The 23,074-nt window shown below is 50.4% G+C and overlaps 1 protein-coding gene across 19 annotated transcripts in view; it reads left to right on the top strand.

Moving 5' to 3' along the window:
• The first annotated feature begins 1,795 nt into the window (after positions 1 to 1,795).
• Positions 1,796 to 23,074, top strand: part of LOC100967801 (uncharacterized) — a 28,603-nt gene continuing 7,324 nt past the window's right edge. The window contains exons 1-8 of one of the 19 annotated variants that reach the window (XM_055099249.1): positions 1,813 to 1,939; positions 12,695 to 12,777; positions 12,867 to 13,828; positions 13,917 to 14,148; positions 15,314 to 15,507; positions 16,213 to 16,306; positions 17,305 to 17,524; positions 18,168 to 19,365. In XM_055099249.1, coding sequence (XP_054955224.1) covers positions 13,806 to 13,828; positions 13,917 to 14,148; positions 15,314 to 15,507; positions 16,213 to 16,306; positions 17,305 to 17,524; positions 18,168 to 18,187 — 783 coding nt within the window. In that variant the 5' untranslated portion in view covers positions 1,813 to 1,939; positions 12,695 to 12,777; positions 12,867 to 13,805 and the 3' untranslated portion in view covers positions 18,188 to 19,365. Of the gene's footprint in view, positions 1,940 to 5,813; positions 6,002 to 9,793; positions 9,967 to 12,694; positions 12,778 to 12,866; positions 13,829 to 13,916; positions 14,149 to 15,313; positions 15,508 to 16,212; positions 16,307 to 17,304; positions 17,525 to 17,910; positions 18,130 to 18,167; positions 19,368 to 23,074 lie in introns of those variants that run through there. The other 18 variants (XM_055099251.1, XR_008621299.1, XR_008621300.1 and 15 more) reach the window with 18 other exon arrangements.

Below are 23,074 nucleotides of genomic sequence, written 5' to 3'. Positions count from 1 at the left end.
TTAGATTGTTCCAGAATCCCGCTGCAGGCTGTTCAAAAGGCTCCCAGCTGCTATCAGGAAATAGCTCAGGAAGGTCTCCGTTAAACACTAAGAAACTGAGATGCAATCAGCTGGCCTGGAATTCAGGAAAGTGCTGGTTCTGAAATTGAGGACAGAAAGAACATGTCTCGGGGCGAGAAGATGTGAACCTGCCAACCAGCCTGTGTTCTTCTTCCACCTGTCCTGCCACGTGTTCTGCCACGTCCATGCCTCCTGTCCCGCCAACACCCCAGGAGGTGGCAGATTGGGACCCTGCTCCATGGGGAAGGGAACGCTCAGTGACTGCTGCCCTCTGCTCGCTGGCGTCCACCCGTAATCTCTCAGTTGTGGTCTCAAAGGCCAAACATGAACCAGGATTTTCCATTATGGTTGCAATTTTGGCTTGTAATTTTATCACTCGAATCTAAATCCACTTCAGAAATGCCATAAACTAATTGTCACTGAATAAACTGAAACTTTTGAGGAGTTTATAAAAGTGATTTAGTGGGAGAAAAAAGGAAAATAGAAAACAAATGTTGCCCACAGAATTGTTGGCAAAAAGGTAAAAACTCTCTGTTTCTTTTGAAAGCATTCCCTTGTCTGGGAGCAATCCCTGCCCATCGTGGCTTTGGGGCCCATTCCCTGAGATTGTGTTTGTCTTGGAGCTGGTGGGCTTGATTTCACATTTGTCCCTGGGAAGCTGACTGAGGCAGCATTGGCAGTGAGGGCAGGGATAGGTTGCGTAGAAAATAAATGGCCGCAGATCAGATCCAATCCTTATCCCACAGAATGAACCTTGTTTCCTTGATTAAAAATAATAATAATAACAAAATGAATGTTGGGGTTAAGTAAATGTGAGTTAATTACTAAGTTGTGACCACGTTCACAGTTTCTGAGGCTAAACACTTCAACGCTCCTTGTCAGTTTATGTTAGGCAATAATTTGAATGACTACTGGTTAGCTGTTTCACTTCATTCATATTAAGAAACAATATACAAAGGGTATAAAGTGATCAGCTCTGTTTACACTGAGGAGGAGGGTTATAAAATCAGCTAACAGGGAGCGGGGCAGAGGGGAGAGTGCTCAGGGTTTTTGATGTGCTTCTGATGATGGTTTACGAAGGAAAATCTTTGGAGAAACTTTTAAATGTAGACAGTCTGGGAACAGTGAAATGATGCAAAGCCCTCAACGGCATTTTCAGCATGGACCAGGGAGAGAGCAGAGAGTTTCCCTGGAATACATAGCTTGTCGATAAGAGAGAGCCTACAAAATACTCCAGGTCAAAAGGAGCGAGATCCAGGATCAGTTGAACTCCTGCAAGACCTGCAAGTGCCGAATTACAGCAATCTTGGTGCCTGCTGAGGTGGGAGTCAGGGAGGCTGTGGAATTCTGAGCTTCCTGGTTGGCTGAGGAGACAGGGCTCAGGGGAGAGGTCTTCCTCCCACCACTGCCTCAGAGAAACCCCAAAACCTCATAGCTTCGTACCCCAGAATTCTCTGGTCTTCTGCAAAAATGCAGACATGCTGGTGTCAGAAATCAGCCTGGAGTCCCAGGAGCAGCATCTCACATCTTTACGGCAACACAAAACAAAGCAACACAAAAACAACAAATGCAAAGATATCTTCTTGAGGAGAGGCCTCAACTGAATGAGCAGGGAGGGGCGTGTTCCTTAAACCAGTGGTTCTCAGAAGGTGGTATCTGGACCAGCAGCAGCAGCAGTGGCACCTGGGTGCAGACCAGAGGATTCCAGAGCCCTGAGGGCTCCTAGAAGGAACACAGTGACATCACAGAGTCATTGTGGGGGAGGGGGTGGGCCAGCCAGGGCAGGCAGGGACAGCCCCCCTGATGAGGAGGCCACTGGGCTGAGACCAATGAATGAGACGGAGCCAGCCACGTGGTGAGCCAGAAGACGGCATCACAGGTAGTGGGTCCAGCATGTGCAAAGGTCCTGGGGCAGGACAGTTCTTGGGGGTATTTGAGGTACAGGATGATCCCTGGATGAGCGCCTGGGTGCATGAAACATGTGTGGAGAGTGTCAGCTCCCAGCGTGGCTGCAGGAGGGAGTTGTTTAATGAGTACTGAGTTTCAGCTCTGCAGGATGAAAGGAGTTTGTGTGTTAGAAATGCATATTCTCAGCCCCACCCCGGCCCTGTCACAGACCCTCCAGGGAACCCTCATGCAAGCCGAAGTCTCAGATCTGCTGCTCTCAACAACTGGGTGTTTCCCCAAGGCCCCCTCTGGGTGAATCTCAGATGTAGCGTGGGGAGAGAGGATACAGACGCTGACCCCTGGCAAACCCTTCCCTCTGATACTCAGTGTTCAGGTCCATGAAATGGGCTCCCGAAGTCCAGCCTCACAGACCCCATAGGAAAGCAGATGGAATCTCCAAGGGCACCAGCTATACATGGTGGTGGAAGGACCAACACATGCTCTCAATGCCACTGCGGACCACAGGCCAGTGCCTTCCATGAGCCTGACCTTCAGGCCTCAATAATCGCTCCTTCTCTGTCCAACACGGGCCCTTTTTCTGTCCTCCTCTTTCTTTAGGCCTTTCTCGGTCCCTCACGACTGGCCTCACCCCGTCCTGGGCTCTGCAGAACTGGTGCATGGCTCTGCGAGGGGGTGAACCCTGGCTCTGCCCCTTTTCTGACTGAGGAAGCTGCTTGGCCTTTCTGTGTCTCAGCTGATCTCTAAAATGGGAGTGAAAATCTCTAAACTCATTGGCCGCAGTGAGAATTAGAGAAGACGCAGCACCCTGCTATATGCCTGGCATGGTTGCCGTCCGCCAACAGTGCCTACCAGTTATTATCAACCAGTCATGCTCTGAAACTCTCCACCCACCTAAACATGTGAGACCTCTGTGACACCCCCATCCTAGAGCTCCTTACCACCTCACTGGTTGAGCCCATGGGTTCCTCTGTTTCTTAGATATCACCATTTTCCTTTCATGCGTGACTGTATAGAACCAGGTACCTGTAAACAGGAGCGTCTGCTCTGGAGCATCCTCTATTCTAATTTCTTGGCATCTCCCATTTGTGGTTTCCCATGAGAAATGAGCTTGTGGCTGTGGTCAGCCTCCCTGGGCTGTCTTCTTCCCGCTCATGTGGGATCAGGCTCGGAGCTGGAGGTCACTGCCTGCAGGGCTCCTCGGGAGAAGCACTGCACAGGATGCTCTGGGGTGATGAAAAGTTCCAGATTGGGCCATCCAGGGTTCCAGTCAGCAGCCATTAGCCACGAGTGGCTGTGCTCTTGAAGGGTGGCTCAGAAGCCGAAGAGCTGCATGTTTATCTTATGTGATCTGAATCGAAGTGTAAGCAGACACCTGTGGTGAGCAGCTTCCGAGGTGGACTGCAGCCCTGGGGAGTATCCCCCTGCTTCCAGGCTGTGCTCCCTGAGCCCCAAAGGTTCCAGAGGTGCTTTCAGGGTTGCACCTTAGAGGCAGAAGGCAGGAAACGTCGGTTGGCAGGGCTTTGTGACCCCACCTTCTACAGAGCACGTGTGTCCTCATCCACGTACCATGCTGTTTGAAGAAAGCTTAGGAAAGGAATGATGAGACCCGTGACTTCAGTCAAGCCTTTGCTGAACATATAAGGAAACAGAGAGGGTCATGAAGTGGAAGGACTCACACAGCCACCCCTCCTTCAGTGGGGAAAGCGAGCCTGGGAACATGCTCAAGCCCCTTTGGGGTGGGGGGGGGTGGGAAGATGGCAACAAGCAGTTCCTTGTGGACCCCGGTCCCTGACCCCACAGAGTGGGGACCCCAAGGGCAGTGAGGGGCAGAGTGAGTTTGTACCAGGCACTGGGACCCCAAGCTCCCTCTCTCTGGCCATGGCTTTGGGGGTCCCCAAGTGGAAGTGGAAGAGGGAAACTGAGGAAAACAAAATGGTCCTGCTTGAGAGAGGGAACATGGGCTGCTTTCTCCTCCCCCACCAGCTAGTCCAGTGAGCCTCACCTGTTCTCAGGCTACTAATAAAGACATACCTGAGAATGGGGAATTTAGAAAGAAGGAGGTGTAATGGACTCACAGTTCCACATGGCTGGGGAGGCCTCACACTCATGGCAGAAGACAAAGGAGAGGCAAAGGCAGGTCTTACATGGTGGCAGGCAGGAGAGCTTGTGACAGGGAATTCCCATTTATAAAACCATCAAATCACGTGAGACTTACTCACTACCACGAGAACAGCATGGGGGAAACCACCTCCATGATTCAATGATCTCCACTTGGCCCTGCCCTTGACATGCTGGGATTATTACAATTCAAGGTGAAATTTGGGTGGGGACACAGCCAAACCGTATCAGAGCCTTTGAGATGTGTCGAGGCTGCCACCCCAGCTGAATTCTTCAGCAGGACAGGAAGGGGGCTGGGAAGGGCTGTAACTTTCTTGCTCTGTGATCCAAGCTGAGACAGAAATGTTTGTTGAAAGGGACTGGGGTCAAACAAGCCTGGGTTCAAATCCTGTCCCACCCTTGCTTGTTCTGTGACCTCGAAAGTCAGTTCCCCTCTCTGAGCTTCTTTTGTCTCATCTGTAAAATGGCGACAAAATATAAAATGTAAAAATACAAACCAGGAAGTTGGAAGTCATACACTTTCTGATTTCAAAAGTTACTAGAAAATTATGACAATTAAAACACTGTGGTCCTGACCTACATACAGACAGACAGACCAATGGGACAGAACACAGAGTCCAGAAAGAAGCCCGTTGACTTATTTGACATTCAAGTGTCTTGAGCCAAGACCCTTCAGTGGGGAAAGGGAAGTCTTTTCAAAAAATGGTATTTGGAAAACTGAATACCGCACGCAGAAGAATGAAGTTGAGCCCTTCTCTTACACCAGATACAAAAAATTAACTCAAAAAGGATCAAAGGCATTACCATAATAACTAAATGTAAAAAAACTACAAAACTCTTAGAAGAAAACATAGGGGGAAAGCTTCACAATGTTGGACTCGGCAGTGGCTTCTTGACCACGACACCCAAGAACAGGCAAGAAAAGGAAAAACAATTAAATCCATGCAAACACGTGTGCACAAATGTCCTCAGAGCGCTATTCCTAACAGCCAAATGCTGAGAGCAACGAAAATGTTCATTGACAGGAGAATGGATAAACAAAACATGGTCCATCCATACAGTGGAATATTATTCGGCCTTAAAAAGGAAGGAAGTTCTGACACCTGCTATGACATGAGTGAGCCTTGAGGATATGGTGCTGAGTGAAACAAACCACTCATAAAAGGACAAACATTGTATTATTCCACAGACATGACTTGCCTAATGTCAGCTAATTCTCAGAGATAGAAAATAGCAGGTGGCGGGGGGCTGCTCAGGGTTACGGGGATGGGGGTGGTGTTTAACAGGGACCTTCCTGAGCTATTTCCTGATAGCAGCTGGGAGCCTTTTGAACAGCCTGCAGCGGGATTCTGGAACAATCTAAACTGGCCATGGCAGTTCCAGGGGCAGGGCTGACTTTGAACTCCAGCAGGAAGTGCAGTGCGAGGCCAGCTCACCCACTTCAGCGTCTCTTTCCTTTGTGTTGTTTTGACCCCCAAAAACACCCCCAAGTCCTGTCTCCCCTTGTGGAGGAAAGGCTGGTGGGAGGAAAGAAGGCTTGGTGAGTATCTACTGCACACCCAGCCCTGGGGCTACGGCTGGGAGCTGGACAGGCCGGGTCCTTGCCCTCCTGAGACCTGCCTTCTAGTGGGGAGAGAGATAGAGACGGAGGAAACAAAACACAGACCAGAGGATTTCAGAGGGTCTGAGGGCTCCGAGGAGAAGGAACATGATGATGTCATAGAGTCATTGTGGGGGAGGGGCCGGCCAGCCAGGGCAGGCAGGGGCGGCCTCTCTGACGAGAAGGAGGCCACTGGGCTGAGGCCAATGAATGGGAAAGAGCCAGCCACGTGGTGAGCTGGGAGAGGGCATCCCAGGCAGTGCGACCAGTGCTTGCAAAGGCCCTGGGGCTGGACAGTTCTTGGCGGAGTCTGAGGTACAGGATGATCCCTGGATGAGCGCCTGAGTGCATGAAGCATGGGTGGAGAGGGTCAGCTCCCAGCGTGGCTGCAGGAGGGGGTCGTGTAATGAGTACTAAGTGCCAGTTCTGCAGGATGGAAACAGTTTTGAAATTGGACGGTGGCCATGGTGGTGCGATAATGCGAATGGACCCAATGCCACTGAAATATTCACTTTAAAAAAGTGAAAATGGCAAGGTTTACATTAACTAGACTTTGCCATAATAAAAGGAAAAGGAAAAAATATAATAACTGTGTGAAGTTGAGATGAAATGATGCAACTAATAATTTAGTTTGGTTAGCAAAGAGTAGGCACTCACATAGTTCAATATAACCATCATTATGGCGGTACCCTGTCAGTGCTGGGGGATGCTTTATGAGGGAGGTGGAAGACGAGGAGGAGGCGGAGAGAGAAAGAGAATCAGCTTCTGTTATCCACAGCAGGATGCCTCTGGAGTTGTTTGAAGTAGAAAGTTAGTCCATGTGATCCCGTTTATATTGTAATATTGGTTGACTAGGTCTTTAAAAGTACAAAGTACTAGATAGAGCTAACTCAGCCCAGTCCTAATAATCACGACTCCTTGAGTATCTGTGAGGCTTCTGGTACGTTCTCTACAGTCCCAACATTGGGACCGACTGAACCATGTGTTGCACATTAAATCCATGGTCCGGGGCACCTCCCAGGCCACCTCTGTCATTTCACAAGAGCCAGGCCATCTTCTCAGTGCTTGTGAGCATCCCTTCACACTCAATCCTTCCCACACACCTGCCAAAGGGAAGGAGGCAGGAACCACGTACGGACGCCAAGAAAGAGGCGGCATGGTCCTCCCGCCCTCGAGGCTGTTACCATCTGGAACACCCCACCCCAAAAGTAAGACCACCTACCATCTGGGCTTCTGTCTCACACAGGATATAGCCTCTCAGTGGCCAACTGTTTTTAATAAGGGTCTGCCAGTTCTAATGATATTGCACAGACACGGGGAAGGGGAGAGAGGAGACAGGACTTTGTCATGAGCTGTTCATCCCTCCAACAGCAGTGCTGGTGTCACGGCTGATGGGCAAAATTCCTACAGATGCCTTCTCTTAGAAACTCACTTCCCTCTGGAACCAGACGCAGGCTTCTCCAGGAAACAGCTCACTACCTGACACAATCCCCAACCCCCCTCTGTCTTCTTTTCCCTTTTGCTTGGGAGAGCGTTTTGGGCCACTGCCAAGAGAGAGAGACCTTAGGCTGCGCACCGAGTCCAGCATCTATGTTTACTAAGGAACCAAGAGTCCCTCTCTTGAAAAAGAAAGAGAAGAGAATTTTTTTTTCTTTCCTGTGAAAGCCATTGCTGTGGCTGGGGCCATCAGAAGCGTACTTGCTTTATCTAAAGCCCCCAGAGGGCCTGCATAGCCCACTTTGCTTCTCCATGGCATAAGGGAACTCCTCAGGCACCCTGGGCTTTTCCTCTGGCCTGAAACAAACCCCTGCTGTCCATGCAGATCTGGACTGTCACCCAATCCCCTGTCTGCTGAGACCCCTAATAGGATATCTGGCAGTGAGAGACGGCATCTGATCTTATCAGCTTCTTCTCTGGCAAGCCTGGCTCCACCAAAATAACTTTTATCTGGAAATAAAATAATGCAATTAATGTCCTGACTGTCTGATACCCTCTCGAGTGATCTCAGCTCTGATGATTTCATGGGGGACCCCCTGTCTGCTAATTGCCCAGAGCATTTATTAAGTCAAAGGCATTTGGTTGGAAAACAAAGCCAGTGAGTGAACAAGGATCTTATGCAATGAAATGAATACACAGCACAGGGGTTTTTTTTGTTGTTGTTTTTTCATTTTCTCTTTCTCTATTTGGATCTAAAATGGCTCCGTTCCCCGCACCCCACCCCTTCCCGGGGCAGGAAAAGTGCATGCCCCTCGCAAGCGTCGTGACTGCATTTACGTCACCTAGGAATTTTCTTTTTCTGGCTTACTCTCTGGCATCACCCGGCCGAGAGGCTCCAGGAAAATCGTAAACCCTGTTGAATGGCACCGCAGTAACGGCCAGTCCCATCGGAACATGCTTGTGCTTTTTGTCTTGTAATGTCAAAATGAACTTGGCCGGGAACCTGAAGCCGCCAGCTGTGTGCCAGCTTGGCTTTCCGTGTTTCTGATGGGGGGGTGGGCTGCAAAGTGGGGAGGACTGAGCAGACCCCAGCAAGCTCGCTCCGGGTCCTTGCGGAGCTCAAATTGGGCTGCCCGGCATGGGATTGTCTCGAAGGCTCCGAGAGCCCATCCAGAACCTTCTTATACTCACGTAGGGCTGGTGCAGCGCACACAGGAAGCCCTGGATCCAGATGAACTCAGTCTGCCTGCCTCTGCCAGGAATACCTGTGTGACCTTCAGGGAAGCAGTTTGTCTCTCTGGGCTTTAGTTTCCTTGTCTGGAAAATGAGGAGAGACTGGAATGGGTTAGGAGTTTTCAGCTCATCTCATCCTGGGACCTTATTTTCTAAGGAAACCTTCCCAAGATGTGTCCTTTGTAAAATAGAAAACAGTTGAGATCTTCTGCTTGAAGCAGACGGCTGGTACCTCAGTCCCATCTGCTAAGTGCTCCTGGCTTCTTTTCCAGGAAGATTCTGGGGGTCAGACCACCAAATGCTCTCTGAGGGGAATTCCAAGCTTGTGCTTCTGTGTTCTACGATTTGCCAAAACCAGCTTCATTCAATCAGTCAATCTGTATCTATTGATCCACCTATATCAAGCTTGTCCAACCCAAGGCTCTAGGGCCACATGTGGCCAAGGAGAGCTTTGAATGTGGCCCAACAGAAATTCCTAAACTTTCTTAAAACATTATGAAATTTTTTGTCATTTTCTTTTTTTAGCTCATCAGCTATGGTGAGTGTTAGTGTATTTTAGGTATGGCCCAAGACAATTCTTCTCCTTTCAATGTGACCCAGCCAGAGAAGCCAAAAGAGGACACCCCTGATGTATATCTCCTACATAGATATCAACTAGGCTTGACCTTATTTATCGCCAAACTTCAGCATGTCTGAGAGTCCCCCAGAGACTTGTTCAAATATGGACTTCCGGGCCCCACCTCTGCAGTTTCTGATTGATCGGGGTCTGGGCTGTGGATTTCTAGCAAACTCCCAGATGAGACCGATGCCGTGGTTCCAGCTCACCCCCTGGGGATCCCCAAATCCTCTTCCATATTTGCTCACAGAGAGGGTTTCTTCACCTTGATTTTAGATATTTGAGCAGAAACTAAAGTGTGAAGGACAAGAACGGTGCTCTCTATTTCCCACATGCACAGAGAGGAATAGTCAGAAGGGATTGTGTCCAGTTTTGAAGGCTCTGTGCTGCCCTTTGGGGCCCAAAAGCATTTGCGTCATGGGATACTTGCATTTACTAAACTAATCTTTTCTCTTACAATTAGGGCATAAAAGTCTGACTAGTTGTAGTTAATCAGATTAACACACCCTACAGCCCAGTTCCATCCCATCCTGGGTGAGCAGCTAGTGGAATTCTCACACATCCATAAGGGACATGTGCCTCCATGTCCCTCATGGTGTCGTTTATGATGGTGAGAGCTGAGGAGCTTACCACTGGGACAGTGGACAGTACAGCATGGGGCGGCCCCCATGGAGTGAGGGGTGCCAGCTAGGGACAGTGCATATGGACCCAATACAGTGGGTGTGTCTTAATACCTTGCTGAGGGGTGGGGTGGGGAGGGGAGAAAAATACAACAAAATATCTAACACAAGACCATTTATGCAAATTGTTTCCACACTAAGAACACCCTTTAGCCCCGTTGGAACGGTTGCCCACAGGCAGAGAAGGAATGGGAGTAGGAAACCCTCAGGAGGGGGCTGGAGAAATAAAACGAGAGAGGGGCTCCGTCGGGCCAGGGACGAAAATGGTGCACCAGCAGCCGAGGGCTGCAGTTTGTTGGCCATCTGCACCTGAGGTAAGAAACCAGCACAGAAAAAGTGAAAAAATTAAAATGTGGGTCTTGGGCATCCACAGACAGCACTAACGACTTCTTTCCCTCCAGCCTCTTTACCTTTGTTAACCTCACATTGCCTGTTCTCATCACAGCAGGACAACTAAGCCCTGGCTCCGTCCTGGCGCCCGCCCTCCCTGTGTGTCCACAGTGGCCGGGGAACTTGGGGGCATGGCCAGTGGAAAATTAGAGAAAAGAATGACTCATCTAGGTTCCTTTTTCCTTTGTTGTCATTCCCCTCATGATCAGGGATGACTGTGGCTAATTTCCTTTGTGCGGTTTTAGGGCAAAGTCGGTTTGTAGTGAACTCACGCACGGTTCACGGACCTGGCTACATCAGTTGCAATCAAGGCACTTGTCTAAAAAACCAACACAACCACTAAATTCCCAGGGTCCACTCCATACCAGATTCTCTGGGACGGGGGTTAAAGAATCTGCAGGTGTGTGTGTGTGTGTGTGTGTGTGTGTGTGTGTGTGTGTGTGTGTGTGTGTGTGTGTGTGTGTGTGTGTGTGTGTTTAAAGTTTCCTTAAGTTTTCCAGGTGTTGGGGATGAAACCCAAGTGGGAGCTGAGCTTGTGCCCCCAACCTGTGCACTCTGCAGGTGCTGAGATGGGGCTCCCCTGCGCCCCCTGGTGGTGAGGACGAGGGGCGCGCCGCTCTCCCGAATGGGAGAACCCAGCCTGGGGGCAGGTAGGAGCCCCACAGAAACCAGGTCTGCCATGATACCAGATGGATGGGGCGAAACCACCACTCCACTGCAAGAACATTCGAGACCGTGTTTTTTTTATCCCGCCGTGTATTTCACTGCCACAGGCATTATCTCCTTCAATCTCATTTGTCTTCCACGGGTGCCTTTCCAGAGTCCCGAGGAGTAATTTTTATGGTGGAATTTAAGCCCCTGTGTCAGGATATTAGGGAGATGTTTTGCGGGAGACACTTTTTCTCCCTTTCCCTCACATCTGTTCAAGCCTATGCTCAGGCCAAGTTCCCTGATCCCACATCACTGCGCAGAGGCCTCCCTGGTGAGGCCTAAGAAACAGGACAGTGATTGTGCCGACATCTTGGCTGATGGGAAGGCACCAGGGCTCCATGGGAGAGAGGCTTCTAAACGTCTTGTCCCAGGGGCTAGATCACTACTACGTTGTTTGTTATGTCCAAAAAAATGCAGAGACTCCACATGAGCCAGGGCAGTGCTGGGGGCAGGTATTCACCCATGGGTGAGCAGACATGGCCCTGCCCTCCGGAAGCTTAGAGTCTACTGGGTAAATGGTCAAATAACCACACAAACAGATCATTAGAATTGGAAGGTCTGATGAAGTTTAATCTGAGATCTGAACGTGAGGAGCTGCCTACAGTGATAGCTGGGAAAAGAGCACCTGGGAGGGAACAGCATATTTGAAGTCCCTGTGGCAGGCCTTCAAGTGGAGTGTGGCTGCAGCAGAGGCTGGAGAAGGAGGTGGGGTCAGGCCAGCATGGCTCAGAGTCCACAAGGAGGACTGGAGATCTGCTCTGGGAGCCCCAGGGTCATTGGAGGGGACTCAGTGGGGAGTGGCGTAATCCCATCTGTACTATTCTTTTTCCTGATCTAATAAATGCACGTGGTTAAGAAAGATCAAATAATCCTCAACAGCCTTTCATGGAAAACGCACTGTCGATGGGAATGTAAATTAGTGCAGTCGCTATGGAAAGCAGTTTGGAGATTTCTCAGAGAACTTAGAACTTCCATGTGAACCAGCAATTCCTTCACTGGGTATAGACGGGAATAGACACACATGCATGTGTGTGTTCATCGTGGCACTATTGACAATAACAAAGACGTGGAATCAACCTAAATGCCTATTGACAGTAGACTAAAGAAAATGTGGTATACACACACCGTGGAATACTATGCCACCATAACAAGAATAAGATCATGTCCTTTGCTGCAACATGGGTGCAGGTGGAGGCCATCAGCCTCAGCAAAGTAACACAGGAACGGAAAATTAAATACAGCATGTTCTCACGTATAAGCGGGAGTTAATGATGAGAACATATGGACCCACAGAGGGGAACAACAGACACTGGGCCTCCTCAAGGGTGGAGGGTAGGAGGAGGGTGAGGATGGACACACTGCCTAGCAGGTACTATGCTGATTACCTGGGTGAAGAAATAATCGCACACCAGCCCCCTGCGACATGCACTTCACCCACATAACAAACCTGCACATGCACCCTCTGAACCTAAAATAAAAGTTGGGAAGAAAATGAAAACACCGGCTTCCTGCTTTACTCCTCCCCATGCCCAGTGCCACTCTCCAGAGCAACTATTTTGGGTTTTTTTGTTTTTGTCTGTTTGTCCTCAGCTGTGTATTTTCACTCTCCTCATTATAGTAGAGAATATTTGTCATCATTAAATGAATGAATGAATGGACTCCCACCCAAAACCCACCTGGGCAAGCTCAGGAAGAATGTCTGGAGGCTTGGAAGACTGGGGGCAGCCAGCAGCCTCCCTGCTGAGCGGTTCCAAGCACTGCCCATTGGCATGTGGGAAAGGGCACCTGGTGTATAAGTAGGAGCGCTGCCACCTCTTGGGGGCTGAATGCCAGAGGGGCAGAGGGAGCTGTGGGTCCCATGAGGTCTGGTGTCTGAAGCCCATGCTGGGACAGGTGGGCTGTGCCAGGTGAGGTGGTTCAGGTCCTACCCTCTCTTTGCAGGGCTTGAGTCTGGGGGAGCCTGGCTGCCCAGAGGTGGCAGATGACATGAAGAAATAACCATGTAAGGGCTGGCTGTGTATGAGGTAAGGGGAAAGGAGATGGGGGTTGGGGAGGAGGGGGACTCAGAGGAGGGAGGGAATGGAAGAGCAAACATCATGGCTTCCTCGTCTAGAGCAAGCATTGGGAAGGATGAATGCCAACTATGTTCCAGGAACTTCCACTGTTCTCACACACCCAGGTGAGTGGTGTTCAGGTGGGTGGCACCCAGGTGAGTGACATCCCAGTTGAGTGGCACCCAGGTGAGTAGCATCCAGGTGAGTGACACCTAGGTGAGTGACATTCAGGTTAGTGGCGTCTGTGTGAGTGGCATCATCCAGGTGAGTAGCTTCCAGGTGAGTGGCACCCAGGTGAGTGGCATTCGGGTGAGTGGCATTATCCAGGTGACACCTGGGTGAGTGGCATCCAGGTGAGTGATATCATCCAGGTAAGTGGCACCTAGGTGACATCCAGGTGAGTGACATCATCCAGGTAAATGGCACCCAGGTGAGTAGCATTCAGGTGACTGACACCCAGGTGAGTGGCATCCACGTGACTAGCATTGTCCAGGTGCATAACACCCAGGTGAGTGGCACCCAGTTCAGTGGTGCCCAAGTGAGTCACATCCAGGTAAGTGGGGTCCAGGTGGTGGCACCCAGGCGAGTGGTGCCCAGGTGAGTGACAGCCAGGTGAATGGTGTCCAGGTGAGTGGCATCACCCAGGTGAATGGTGTTCAGGTGAGTGGCATCCAGGTAAGTGGTGTCCAGGTGGTGGCACCCAGGTGAATGGTGTCCAGGTGAGGGGCATCACCCAGGTGAATGGTGTCCAGGTGAGTGGCATCCAGGTGGGTGGTACCGTCGACGTCACAATAGCTAACAATTATTGGGCTCATTGTGGACAGGCACTGTGCCGAGCTTGACATCACTGAACACAGTTCATCCTCGCCAGGAGCTGGTGGGCCGTCCCTAGATCAGAATCCGAGGAGAAAGGACTTCCACACGGCAGCCAGCGAGCTGGAGGGCGGCCTCCTGCCACCACCAGGCTCCCTAACCCAGTCCTGGATATCTGTGAAAGAATGAGTGGATCCCCACAGGCCAGGTGGGCGGGGAGGAGGGCTATTGTTTCCTGGGACAAACGTGCGTGGGGAGCTGAGTGTTTCTCCTTTCTCAGTCCTGACTTCCCACAGCTATCCCCAAACACACTCGTTTACACTGAAGCACCAAGAGATCAGAACCTTCTGGAATCTTAATATGCGAGGAATCGGTGGAGAAGGCGGCACTGAAGAAGAGTCGTCCCTAGGCCAGGCTGGAGGGAAACTCAAGACGGCGGCCTGGCCCTCCTGGGTGGCGGAAGTGGGAGCAGCAGGAGCCCTGGCGGATCCGGGAGGCCAGAAGAGCGGAAGCTTCCTCCCCTCTCAGGTGCGGCTTAGCCTCTGCTGGGCAGCGCTGTGCCCCACTCCCCGCCCCTGCATCTCCTAGCTCAGGAAATGAGCCCCCGGGCGTCACCCCCTGAATCTCCCAGCACGGCCTTAAGGCCGGCACAACCTTCAGTGTCTGGGGTCAGCCTGCAGCGGGTCAGGGGTTTGCTTCCTGCAGCCCAGGCTGAACCCCCTCTGCGTGGGGATGAGGAGGCTGAACCCCCTCTGCGTGGGGATGAGGAGGCTGAGCCCTCTCTGCGTGGGGATGAGGAGGCTGAACCCCCTCTGCGTGGGGATGAGGAGGCTGAACCCTCTCTGGGTGGGGATGAAGGGGCTGAACCCTCTCTGCGTGGGGATGAAGGGGCTGAACCCTCTCTGCGTAGGGATCAAGGGGCTGAACCCTCTCTGCGTGGGACTGAGGGGGCTGAGCCCTCTCTGCGTGCGGATGAGGAGGTTGAACCCCCTCTGCATGGGGATGAGGAGGCCGACCCCTCTCTGCATGGGGATGAGGAGACCGAACCCTCTCTGTGTGGGGATGAAGGGGCTGAGCCCTCTCTGCGTGGGGATGAGGAGGCTGACTCCCCTGTTGCTGTTCCCTGTGGCTTGGGGGCCCAGGCTCCCTATGGAGGCTGAGGGCTTCCAGCCCAGCAGAGCCTGGAATAGGTTCTGCTATCCCCACAGGAGGAAGCAGACAGAAGATGAAAAGGGGTGGGAGACAGGCAGGGGAAGGGAAGGGAGAGAAAGAGGGAAAGCACAGAGCAGAAGGAGACCGGGAGGGAGGGACCCTGAGCTCAGATCCTACTCAAAGTTTGCAGACAACTCACTGCCGTCCACCCTTCCCTGAAAAGCTTTGCAAAGATGAGGGGGTTGGCTGGTTTCAGAGTAGAGGTTTATGAGGAAAGGGTGATAAAGGCTTTAACAGTCACCAGGTCCCAGGGTGTTCGCCCTTCATAAGCCTGTGTGCTGGGAGGGATGGCAAGTGGGCCAGAGGCCCTTTTGTCTCGGGAACACAGGCCCTTGGAAGTCTAGCAGGAAAAGGCGGCTCCCAGGAGACCATCTATTCACATTCATCGGAAATGGCAGCCACTGGCCCAGAGGCCGGGGAGGGTGGGTGGAGGGAGCAAGGGGCGGGGCAAGGATGAATCATTCATTCATTCATTCATTAGGCCAGCAAATATTTCTTTAGCAGCTACAGTGCATTCCAGGCCCTGGTCTCTATGCGGGAGAAGCCAGCAAAGACCCTGTCCTCAGGAAGCTTCCATTTCAGTGCGGGAGGACCCACAATCCGTGAGGCCCTGGGCCTGCCGGTGTCAAGTCCTGCGAAGGAAAATAAGGCAGGGAAACAGGCTGGAGAGTGCGGGTGCTGCGTGATGCTGTTTATGTAGGGCCTGAAGGGAGGGAGGGGTGGCCACTACTGGATCCCCAGATCTCTGCACTCCTGCAGAGATAAGAGGAGCCAGTGCAGAGATGGTGCCGTGGCCAGAGGTGCAGGGGGCATCCAGGGGCAGGCAGGAGGCCGGAGTGGAGGGAGCGAGGGGGAGGGGCAGGTGGGATTGGCTCGGGGAGGCCTTGGGCCCTGTTATGAGCCTCAGATTACACCTGGCTGAGTTGGAAGCTGTTGGAGGGTTCAGAGCAGGGCCGAGATGGGACCCAGCTCAGGTGTTAAAGAATCACATTGGCTGCTGTGTTAGAACTGACCAGTGGCAGGCCAGGTGCTAGCAGGGAGGTGCGTTCTGGGCTACTGTGATGACCCAGGTGACAGAGGGTGGCACCAGGGCCTGGACAGAAAGTAGAGGAGAAGGTGGTAAAAAATAAATATACAAAGTACGCAAATATATGTATAGATATGTAATTACATATTAATTATATATAAAATGTAACATATGTATATTAATTATATAAAAAATTATATATGTAATTTGCAGATAAAGTTATTTTGTATTCCTTCCTAGACAGGGATCCTTGGGAGATACAGGTTTGTCCATTTTGGCCGAGAAAGAACAGCCCCTGACCCATAGCAATCCTCTTTCAGTAACTGTTGAAGAAACAGAAGCCATTTTCTTAGCAGGAAGCTGAGACCCCAGAGGCTGAAATTTCACTCAGACCCAGGAGAGCCAGAGTCCGGAGAATCCCCCTGGTCTCCGCCCCTCAATCCCAAAGTGAGGGTCTTTCTCAGGGTCCCTGGAAGAGCTGGTGGGAAAGCGGTTTATGAGTTTGTGAGTGCCGTCCCTTGCTCTGGGCAATGTCCTCTGAGATAAGAGACTCTTAAAATGTAAAGGACAAGCCACTCAAGGCTCTCCTCCCGAAGAGATGGGAACCATCCCTTCCCCATCTCCGTCCTCCCTCCTCCCAGGCCCCCTCTGTCCCAGGCCCCCTCTGTACCGGTTCCCCGCTGTGTGCACCCAGCCTCCTCACAGTGGCCTTCACTGAGCCCCACCCTGGGTTAGGGGCAGTCAGGCCCTGGGAATTCACAGAAGATAAGGCGTTCCCTGCCCTGCTCATCCCAGCCCAGGAGTCTGGCAGAATCATCAAGTGAAACCATTTTCTGTGCCTTCTGCCTCTGTTTTGGGAACTTAATATGCATCATGATAAAAGTGACTGTGACAGCAAAACACCCTTTAAAACACCCTTTAAAGATTGCATGTTGAAATACAACAAAAATACAGACAAGTATGCAAATCACAGGCATGCAGCTTAGTGAATTTTTGTGAAATCATCCCTGCCCTGGAGCCAGCCCCTCAGCCCAGAGGCTCCCGTGCCCCTCCTGGCTGCCACTCCCACCTCCTGATAACGCTTATCAGGCCCCGGCCAACGAGGGAGGCAGAACCACTACGCGTGGTGTGGAATAACAGATTTATGACAGGGATTTAGACCCTCCGCAATTGTGGGAGGAACTAGGGGGGTTCAGAAGCAAGTTCCTCCCCAAGGAGGCTTCCAGAAACATCAGTGAGTGCAGCTTGCAGGGAAATCCAGAAAGCCGGCTGGCACCTGGGGAATGGGGACGGGAGGCAGTGGAGGGGTCTGCGGGGCATAGCTGCTTCTGTGACTGGTGGTCCCTGGGTCACTGGTGGTCAGTGAGGCTTGCAGTTGGGAAGGAGACAGGGAGAACAAGAGCAAGTTGTCATCAATCAGCACCTCCTTGCCTGTCTCTCCCCAGGACAGCCACGAGGACTCTCGGGGGTCGTGGCAGCTGCTCCACTTCCAACTTCCAGATCCCTCTCACTTTCCTCTTCCCACCAACTCCAACCTGGGACCAAGCAGGGGAAAGCAGCTGCAGCCCAGCTTGACGCCCCTGCAAATGGAGACCTGTGCACCGGGTTGTGAGCAGTTTAAAGGGCGTCACACAGGGCATACCCTTCGGTGCCTGGATTCCTTTGGTAAGTGTTATATTAGGGAGACGCACCCTTGCTGTTGTGTGTGGCAAGATTTGTGCATTCTCATTTTTCCATGATATTCCTCTGCATACCTATCCCATAATTCATTGATCCATCCTAGTGTTGAAAAGCATTTAAGGAGTTTCTGGTCATTGGCTGTTACAAACAGTGCTGCCCGAATGCTCTGGTGATGCTCCTTTTGTGGACGTGGACACATTTTTCTTGCAATTGTGCCTAAATGTGGAATCTCCTGGTGGGAGGCTGTGCTCATAGTCAGCTTCAGTAGAGAGTTCGTGTCCCATGGGAACTGCACCCCCGATTATGTTTCCTGTTGCAAGCCCTTTTTACTCCTGGTCTTGGGTTCAAATGTTGATTCCGTTACTTTCTAGCCATTTGACCTGGAACCATCTAGGTGACCATGCAGAGCAACAATTTCCTGCTTATCTGTAAAACAGGGATAAGAATGGTACCTCCCACACGGGTCCCTGTAAGGAAATGCGGCCGTCCAGGAAAATTGCTTAGAATAGTGACTGTCACGTACAAATTCTCAACATATGAGTTGTTATTACTCTTTTTATTTATAATAATAATGATGACCTTATCAAATTATTTGGAGGCAATCTGACTTTATCTGTAATTTGCATAGATGAAAGGGCAAAGCCTTGAACCTAAGTCATCTTCGAGTCCTCAGCACTTCACCCAGAGCCTGGCACACAGTAGGAGCACAGAAAGCTTTGTTGCATGGAATTAAGCACTCAGGCTGGAGAGTGGATGTTCTTTGCTCAGTGCACTCAATCCCTCCAACAGCACAGCACACACCACAAGGATCGTGCCCCACAGACCCACGGGGAAGACTGGGTGCAGAGTCTTAATCCTGACTCCCGTTTGCTGAGGCTCTCAATGTCTCAGGAAACCCTTAGATAACCTCATTTAATCCTCACAACAACCCGGCAAGGTGGGCTATGGACCCCCGGTTGATGGATGACGAACCCCCCCATCCCCTGTCCCCCGGGTATACATCCAGCAGGAGTTGGCCCTGAGCTCTGAGTCCAGATCATTGCTCTTGGCTGAAGCAGCCTGTCTACTCACAAAGATGAGCATGGTCCCTGCCCCGAGGAAACTCGTGGTCCTGTGGACTGCGGTGTGGAGGGAAAGCTTGGGATTATGAGCCTGATAATGCACCATTACATCCCCACTCACTCGGGCTGTGTGAACCCAGCAAGTCACAGGATCACTGGGTGGTGAAAGAAAGAAACACTCACAGAAGTGTCTGTGCTTAGAGAGCCATGTGGTCCATCATTGTGACTGCTGCTCTCATTGCTATCATGGGTGTCACCATCGCCATCACTCGAGGACTTCTCTCCAGGCCCAGAAGCCAAGCTGGTGCCTGGTTCCTCTGGGTTGGGAGAGGGGCTGGGCATGGACAGGAGGAGGGAAAAGGGACCTGTGCTAGCAGGTGATGCCATCCAAGACATCTGCATCCTAATCCCTGGAACCTGGGATTCCACTAGGTGCCATGGCAAAGGGGGATTAAGGTGGCAGGTGGAGTGAAGGTTGCTAATCAGCTGACCTTAAAGTTGGGAGATGATCCTGAATGAGACAAAACAGAGAACCAGTCATGGTGTCATGAGAAGGACTCAAAATGCAACTGCTGACTTTGAAGATTAAGGGGCTACAAACCAAGGAACGTGGTAGTCTCTCGAAAAGACAAGGAATAGATGCTGCCTTGGGGCCACCAGAAGGAACCAGCCCTGTCAACACCCTAATTTTAGCCCAGTGAGGCCTGTGCTGGACTTCTGACCTCCAGAACTGTAAACTAATAAATGTGTATTGTTTCTGCCACTAGATTTGTGGGAATTTGTTAGGGCAGCCATAAGAAACTGATACTGTCGTATTCCCTGCTGTGTCCCCAGGGCCTAGTGCCCAGTAGGCTCACAAAAAATATCTATTTAATGGACAAACATCGTGAAGGAAATGCTTTGCTGTGAGCCTACTGTGTGCCAGTTTTTTGACACTGTGTGAGTTGTCAGATTCAGCAAATAAAAATACAGAATGCCCAGGTAGAGTTGAATTTTAGATAAACAACACACCACATTTATAAAAGTATGTTTCACGCTATTGTAAGAAACATTTATTATTACTTGAAATTCAGATGTACCTGGGTGTCCTTATTTTGTCAGGCAACCCGTGCAGTCCCTTCCCAGATATCCCAGCAAGCCCCAATCCGTAGCCAGAAGGGAGAGCCGAAGTTTGACAGCAGACCCCACGCCCTTGCTTCCGCCCTGATGCCCCCTGCAACTTCCCAAAGTGGTGGGTAATGAGCCAAACACCTCATCAAAGGGTCCTCCATGGGACAGGCAGGATGCACCACCTCCCATCAGGTCCCTAGATGCTTGGAGGAAGCACATTTGAGGGGCATCTTCCTTGAGCTAAAGCTGAGACCATCCGATCTCTGATGATTCTATGGGGCAAAGCCCTCTCCGCTCCTTCAAGAGGAATGGAAAGGATTCAAGTGGGATCCACGGTCAGATAGCGAGGGCCTGGGGCAGGCCTTGGCCGTGGGTGTCTTCCTGCTGAGTCGGCATTCCCCTGAGCAAGGGTCTGAGGAAACCTGCTAAGGAAGCAAGAGGCCAAGGGAAGTCCTTCCTTCGGAGGGTGGGAGTGCTCGCAGGAGGGAAAGCCACCAGCATGCAACATGAGACAGAATCTTGCCTTCCTATTTCAGGGAAAATGGTACAAAAATAGGGTCCATGTGGAATTCTCTTTCCCCTACGGCGCTCTGCTGGAGGAGGGGCTGGTCAGTTCCTGAGGTTCAGCGACCCCCTGGCTTGGATGGACTTTCGCAAACACCTCCAGGAAATACCTTATCAAATATGGTCACATACATGCACTGGCACACAAAAATAACCTCGGAAAAAAGCACCGAGAATGGGATTGAACTTGCTTTGGCAAAGGTCTTTACGTGTATTGTTATTAGCGGAGTCTCCAAACCACCTCAGATTTTTTCCAAGGAAATTAAAATGCAAGAGATCAAGGGATTTGCCCAAGGTCACGGCGCACAATAGACACTGCCCCAGTCTTCCAGTTTCCAGGCAATTGCTCGCTCTGAGAAGTGGGTTGGCCTCTCCTTCCAAACTTTATTTTTTTGTACTATTTGTATTATTCTTATTTTTTGAGAATTATTAATTTTTGAGAATATTATTATATTCTATTGCCCAGGCTGGAGTGCAATGGCACGATCTTGGCTCACTGCAACCTCCACCTCCCAAGTTCAAGTGATTCTCCTGCCTCAGCCTCCCAAGTAGCTGGGATTACAAGCACCCACCACCATGCCTGGCTAATTTTTGTATTTTGGGTAGAGACAGGGTTTCACTATGTTGGCCAGGCTGGTCTCGAACTCGTGACCTCAAGAGATCCACCTGCCTCAACCTCCCAAAGTGCTGGGATTACAGATGTGAGCCACCGCCCCCGACCCAAACTTTAAATATAGTAAACATTTGAAGCCCCTCCTCCCAGCCTTCCATGCAGGTCATGTGACCCAGGCACAATGATTCTGACATGATGCCAATTTCAAACACTATTTTGCTTTTTGTGAGCTCTACTGCACATATGATCTTCTTGGAGTTGGACAAGTTAAATTTGAATCTTTGCCCAATGAGCAAGGTGAGGGCCAGCAGCGAATTGTCTAGCTTCTGGACAGAAATGGCATGGTGGTGAAGTCAAATTGGGAAATTTGAAGAGAGTTGGACAAAAGACCATGTACAAAGTTGTGAGTGAGGTATATGAATGGCAATGACCAGTTCAGCCCCTTACAGGTGGCATATGGGGGCGGGTTCTACCACTGGGCATGAAGAAGGGAAAGAAGGAAGGACTGAAGCTTAGCAGGAGGGACTGCTGAGCCAGAGGTGGGGCACAGATGGGGGACTCCACAGGGAGGTGGCTGGGAAGATGGCGCCACAGACAGCTCTACTCCTGCCTCGACTGATCACCTAATCACTGCTCTTAAGTTACAGAGTAGGTTGCAAGCGGAGAATCCCCATCACATTGGTCTTCCCCAGAAACCATTCTTTGTCCCATTTATTCAGCAAACATTTCCTGAGCATCTATCTATAAAGTGCCTGCCAAGATAAAGTTGGAACTTTCACCTTGACCTTCACCTGAAATGATGTTCCAAAAATATAAACCACAGTGCCATTTGTGACATTTTCCCATTATATTGAAATGAGGGAAATCATGGTCCTATGGGGCAATATTTTCGCAAAAGCTAATGAAATTCAAATGCACAAGAAGGGCTCAGGGCAAGAAATCCAGGGCGAGGAGAATGAGAGCCTAAAGAATTTTACATTCAGAGGGAGACTGAATTTTATCTATGGAGCTGTAATTATTTTAAGCATCGAAGAGAATTGATCCAGAAGTAAGAAATTTACCTAATGTAGGATCTTGGCTCTTCCATCTGTTAGTCTATTCCAGGATGCCTTTGCTTTGGATAATTTTATTACCCATCTCACAGACATTGCTTCCTGAGAAGATGTCCTATTTCCATTAGATACTCCTGCTCTCGGTTTGCTATGGGTGTTCTCATTTCAATAACAAGAACAACGAAACAAAATGGAACAAATGTCTGTATTCATCAAACTGTATTTCTCTTTTACTTTCAAAATTACTGAAAATTTATTCTGTATTTTCTGAGTCAAGTTCTCCGCATTGCATTCACCCTCCTACTTTATGAGAACACTGGAGGCAGCTTCTGTAGGGACCACGGGGACAATAATAATATCTGGATGATGGACACCCATAGATCAAATGCAGTGAGTGATTTTCCATGCTACAAACACCCTGACAGCATAGAATAATATTACAGAGTTCAACTGAGGCAAATGTAATACTGCTTTCCTCAGGACCTTCCTGAATTACGGCTGTGGTCCCGGCACACTCATCACAGTGGGCCCTTTACTTGAAAAATGTCTCACTTTGATGATAAATTATAAGATAACCTTAGCTATAAATTGCTTATTTTACTAAATCACTTATTTTAAAGTAAATACTATATCCCTTATTTTATTTATTTATTTAATGAGATGGAGTTTTACTCTTGTTGCCCAGGCTGAAGTGCGGTGGCATGATCTTGGCTCACTGCAGCCTCATGCCCCAAATCCCCACAACATGCTTTCAATGCTTGCTTTCAATTTGGAAACCTCCATCAACAAAAAGAGGTAGAAACCACACAAAGACAGGGGGCTTACCAGCCAGTGATCTAAGCCGGCTGCCAGTAGCCCCTATGGCATCTTTGTGCAAATTAGAAAAAGGTGCTTTTTCTCCTGACATATCTAGCCCTGAGCCAGGTGCAAGGCCTGGGGAGTGCAGGATGGGCTGGCCTTCAACCCCCACGTGTCTCCTTGGCCAGGCACCTTGGGCAGTAAACAACCTGCACAACCAAATCCAGCAGCCCAGAGTCCAAGAGAGTCCTGGATGTTTTCTTACTGCCTTTCACAAAGAGTTTTACTGTCAGTTCACAAAGAATAATGAAAGGCAATTGCAGGGCCAACTGGTAGC

This window comes from Pan paniscus, chromosome 18, assembly GCF_029289425.2.
Source record: "Pan paniscus chromosome 18, NHGRI_mPanPan1-v2.0_pri, whole genome shotgun sequence".
NCBI lineage: Eukaryota > Metazoa > Chordata > Mammalia > Primates > Hominidae > Pan > Pan paniscus.
This window is presented reverse-complemented; position numbering and strand designations above follow the sequence as displayed.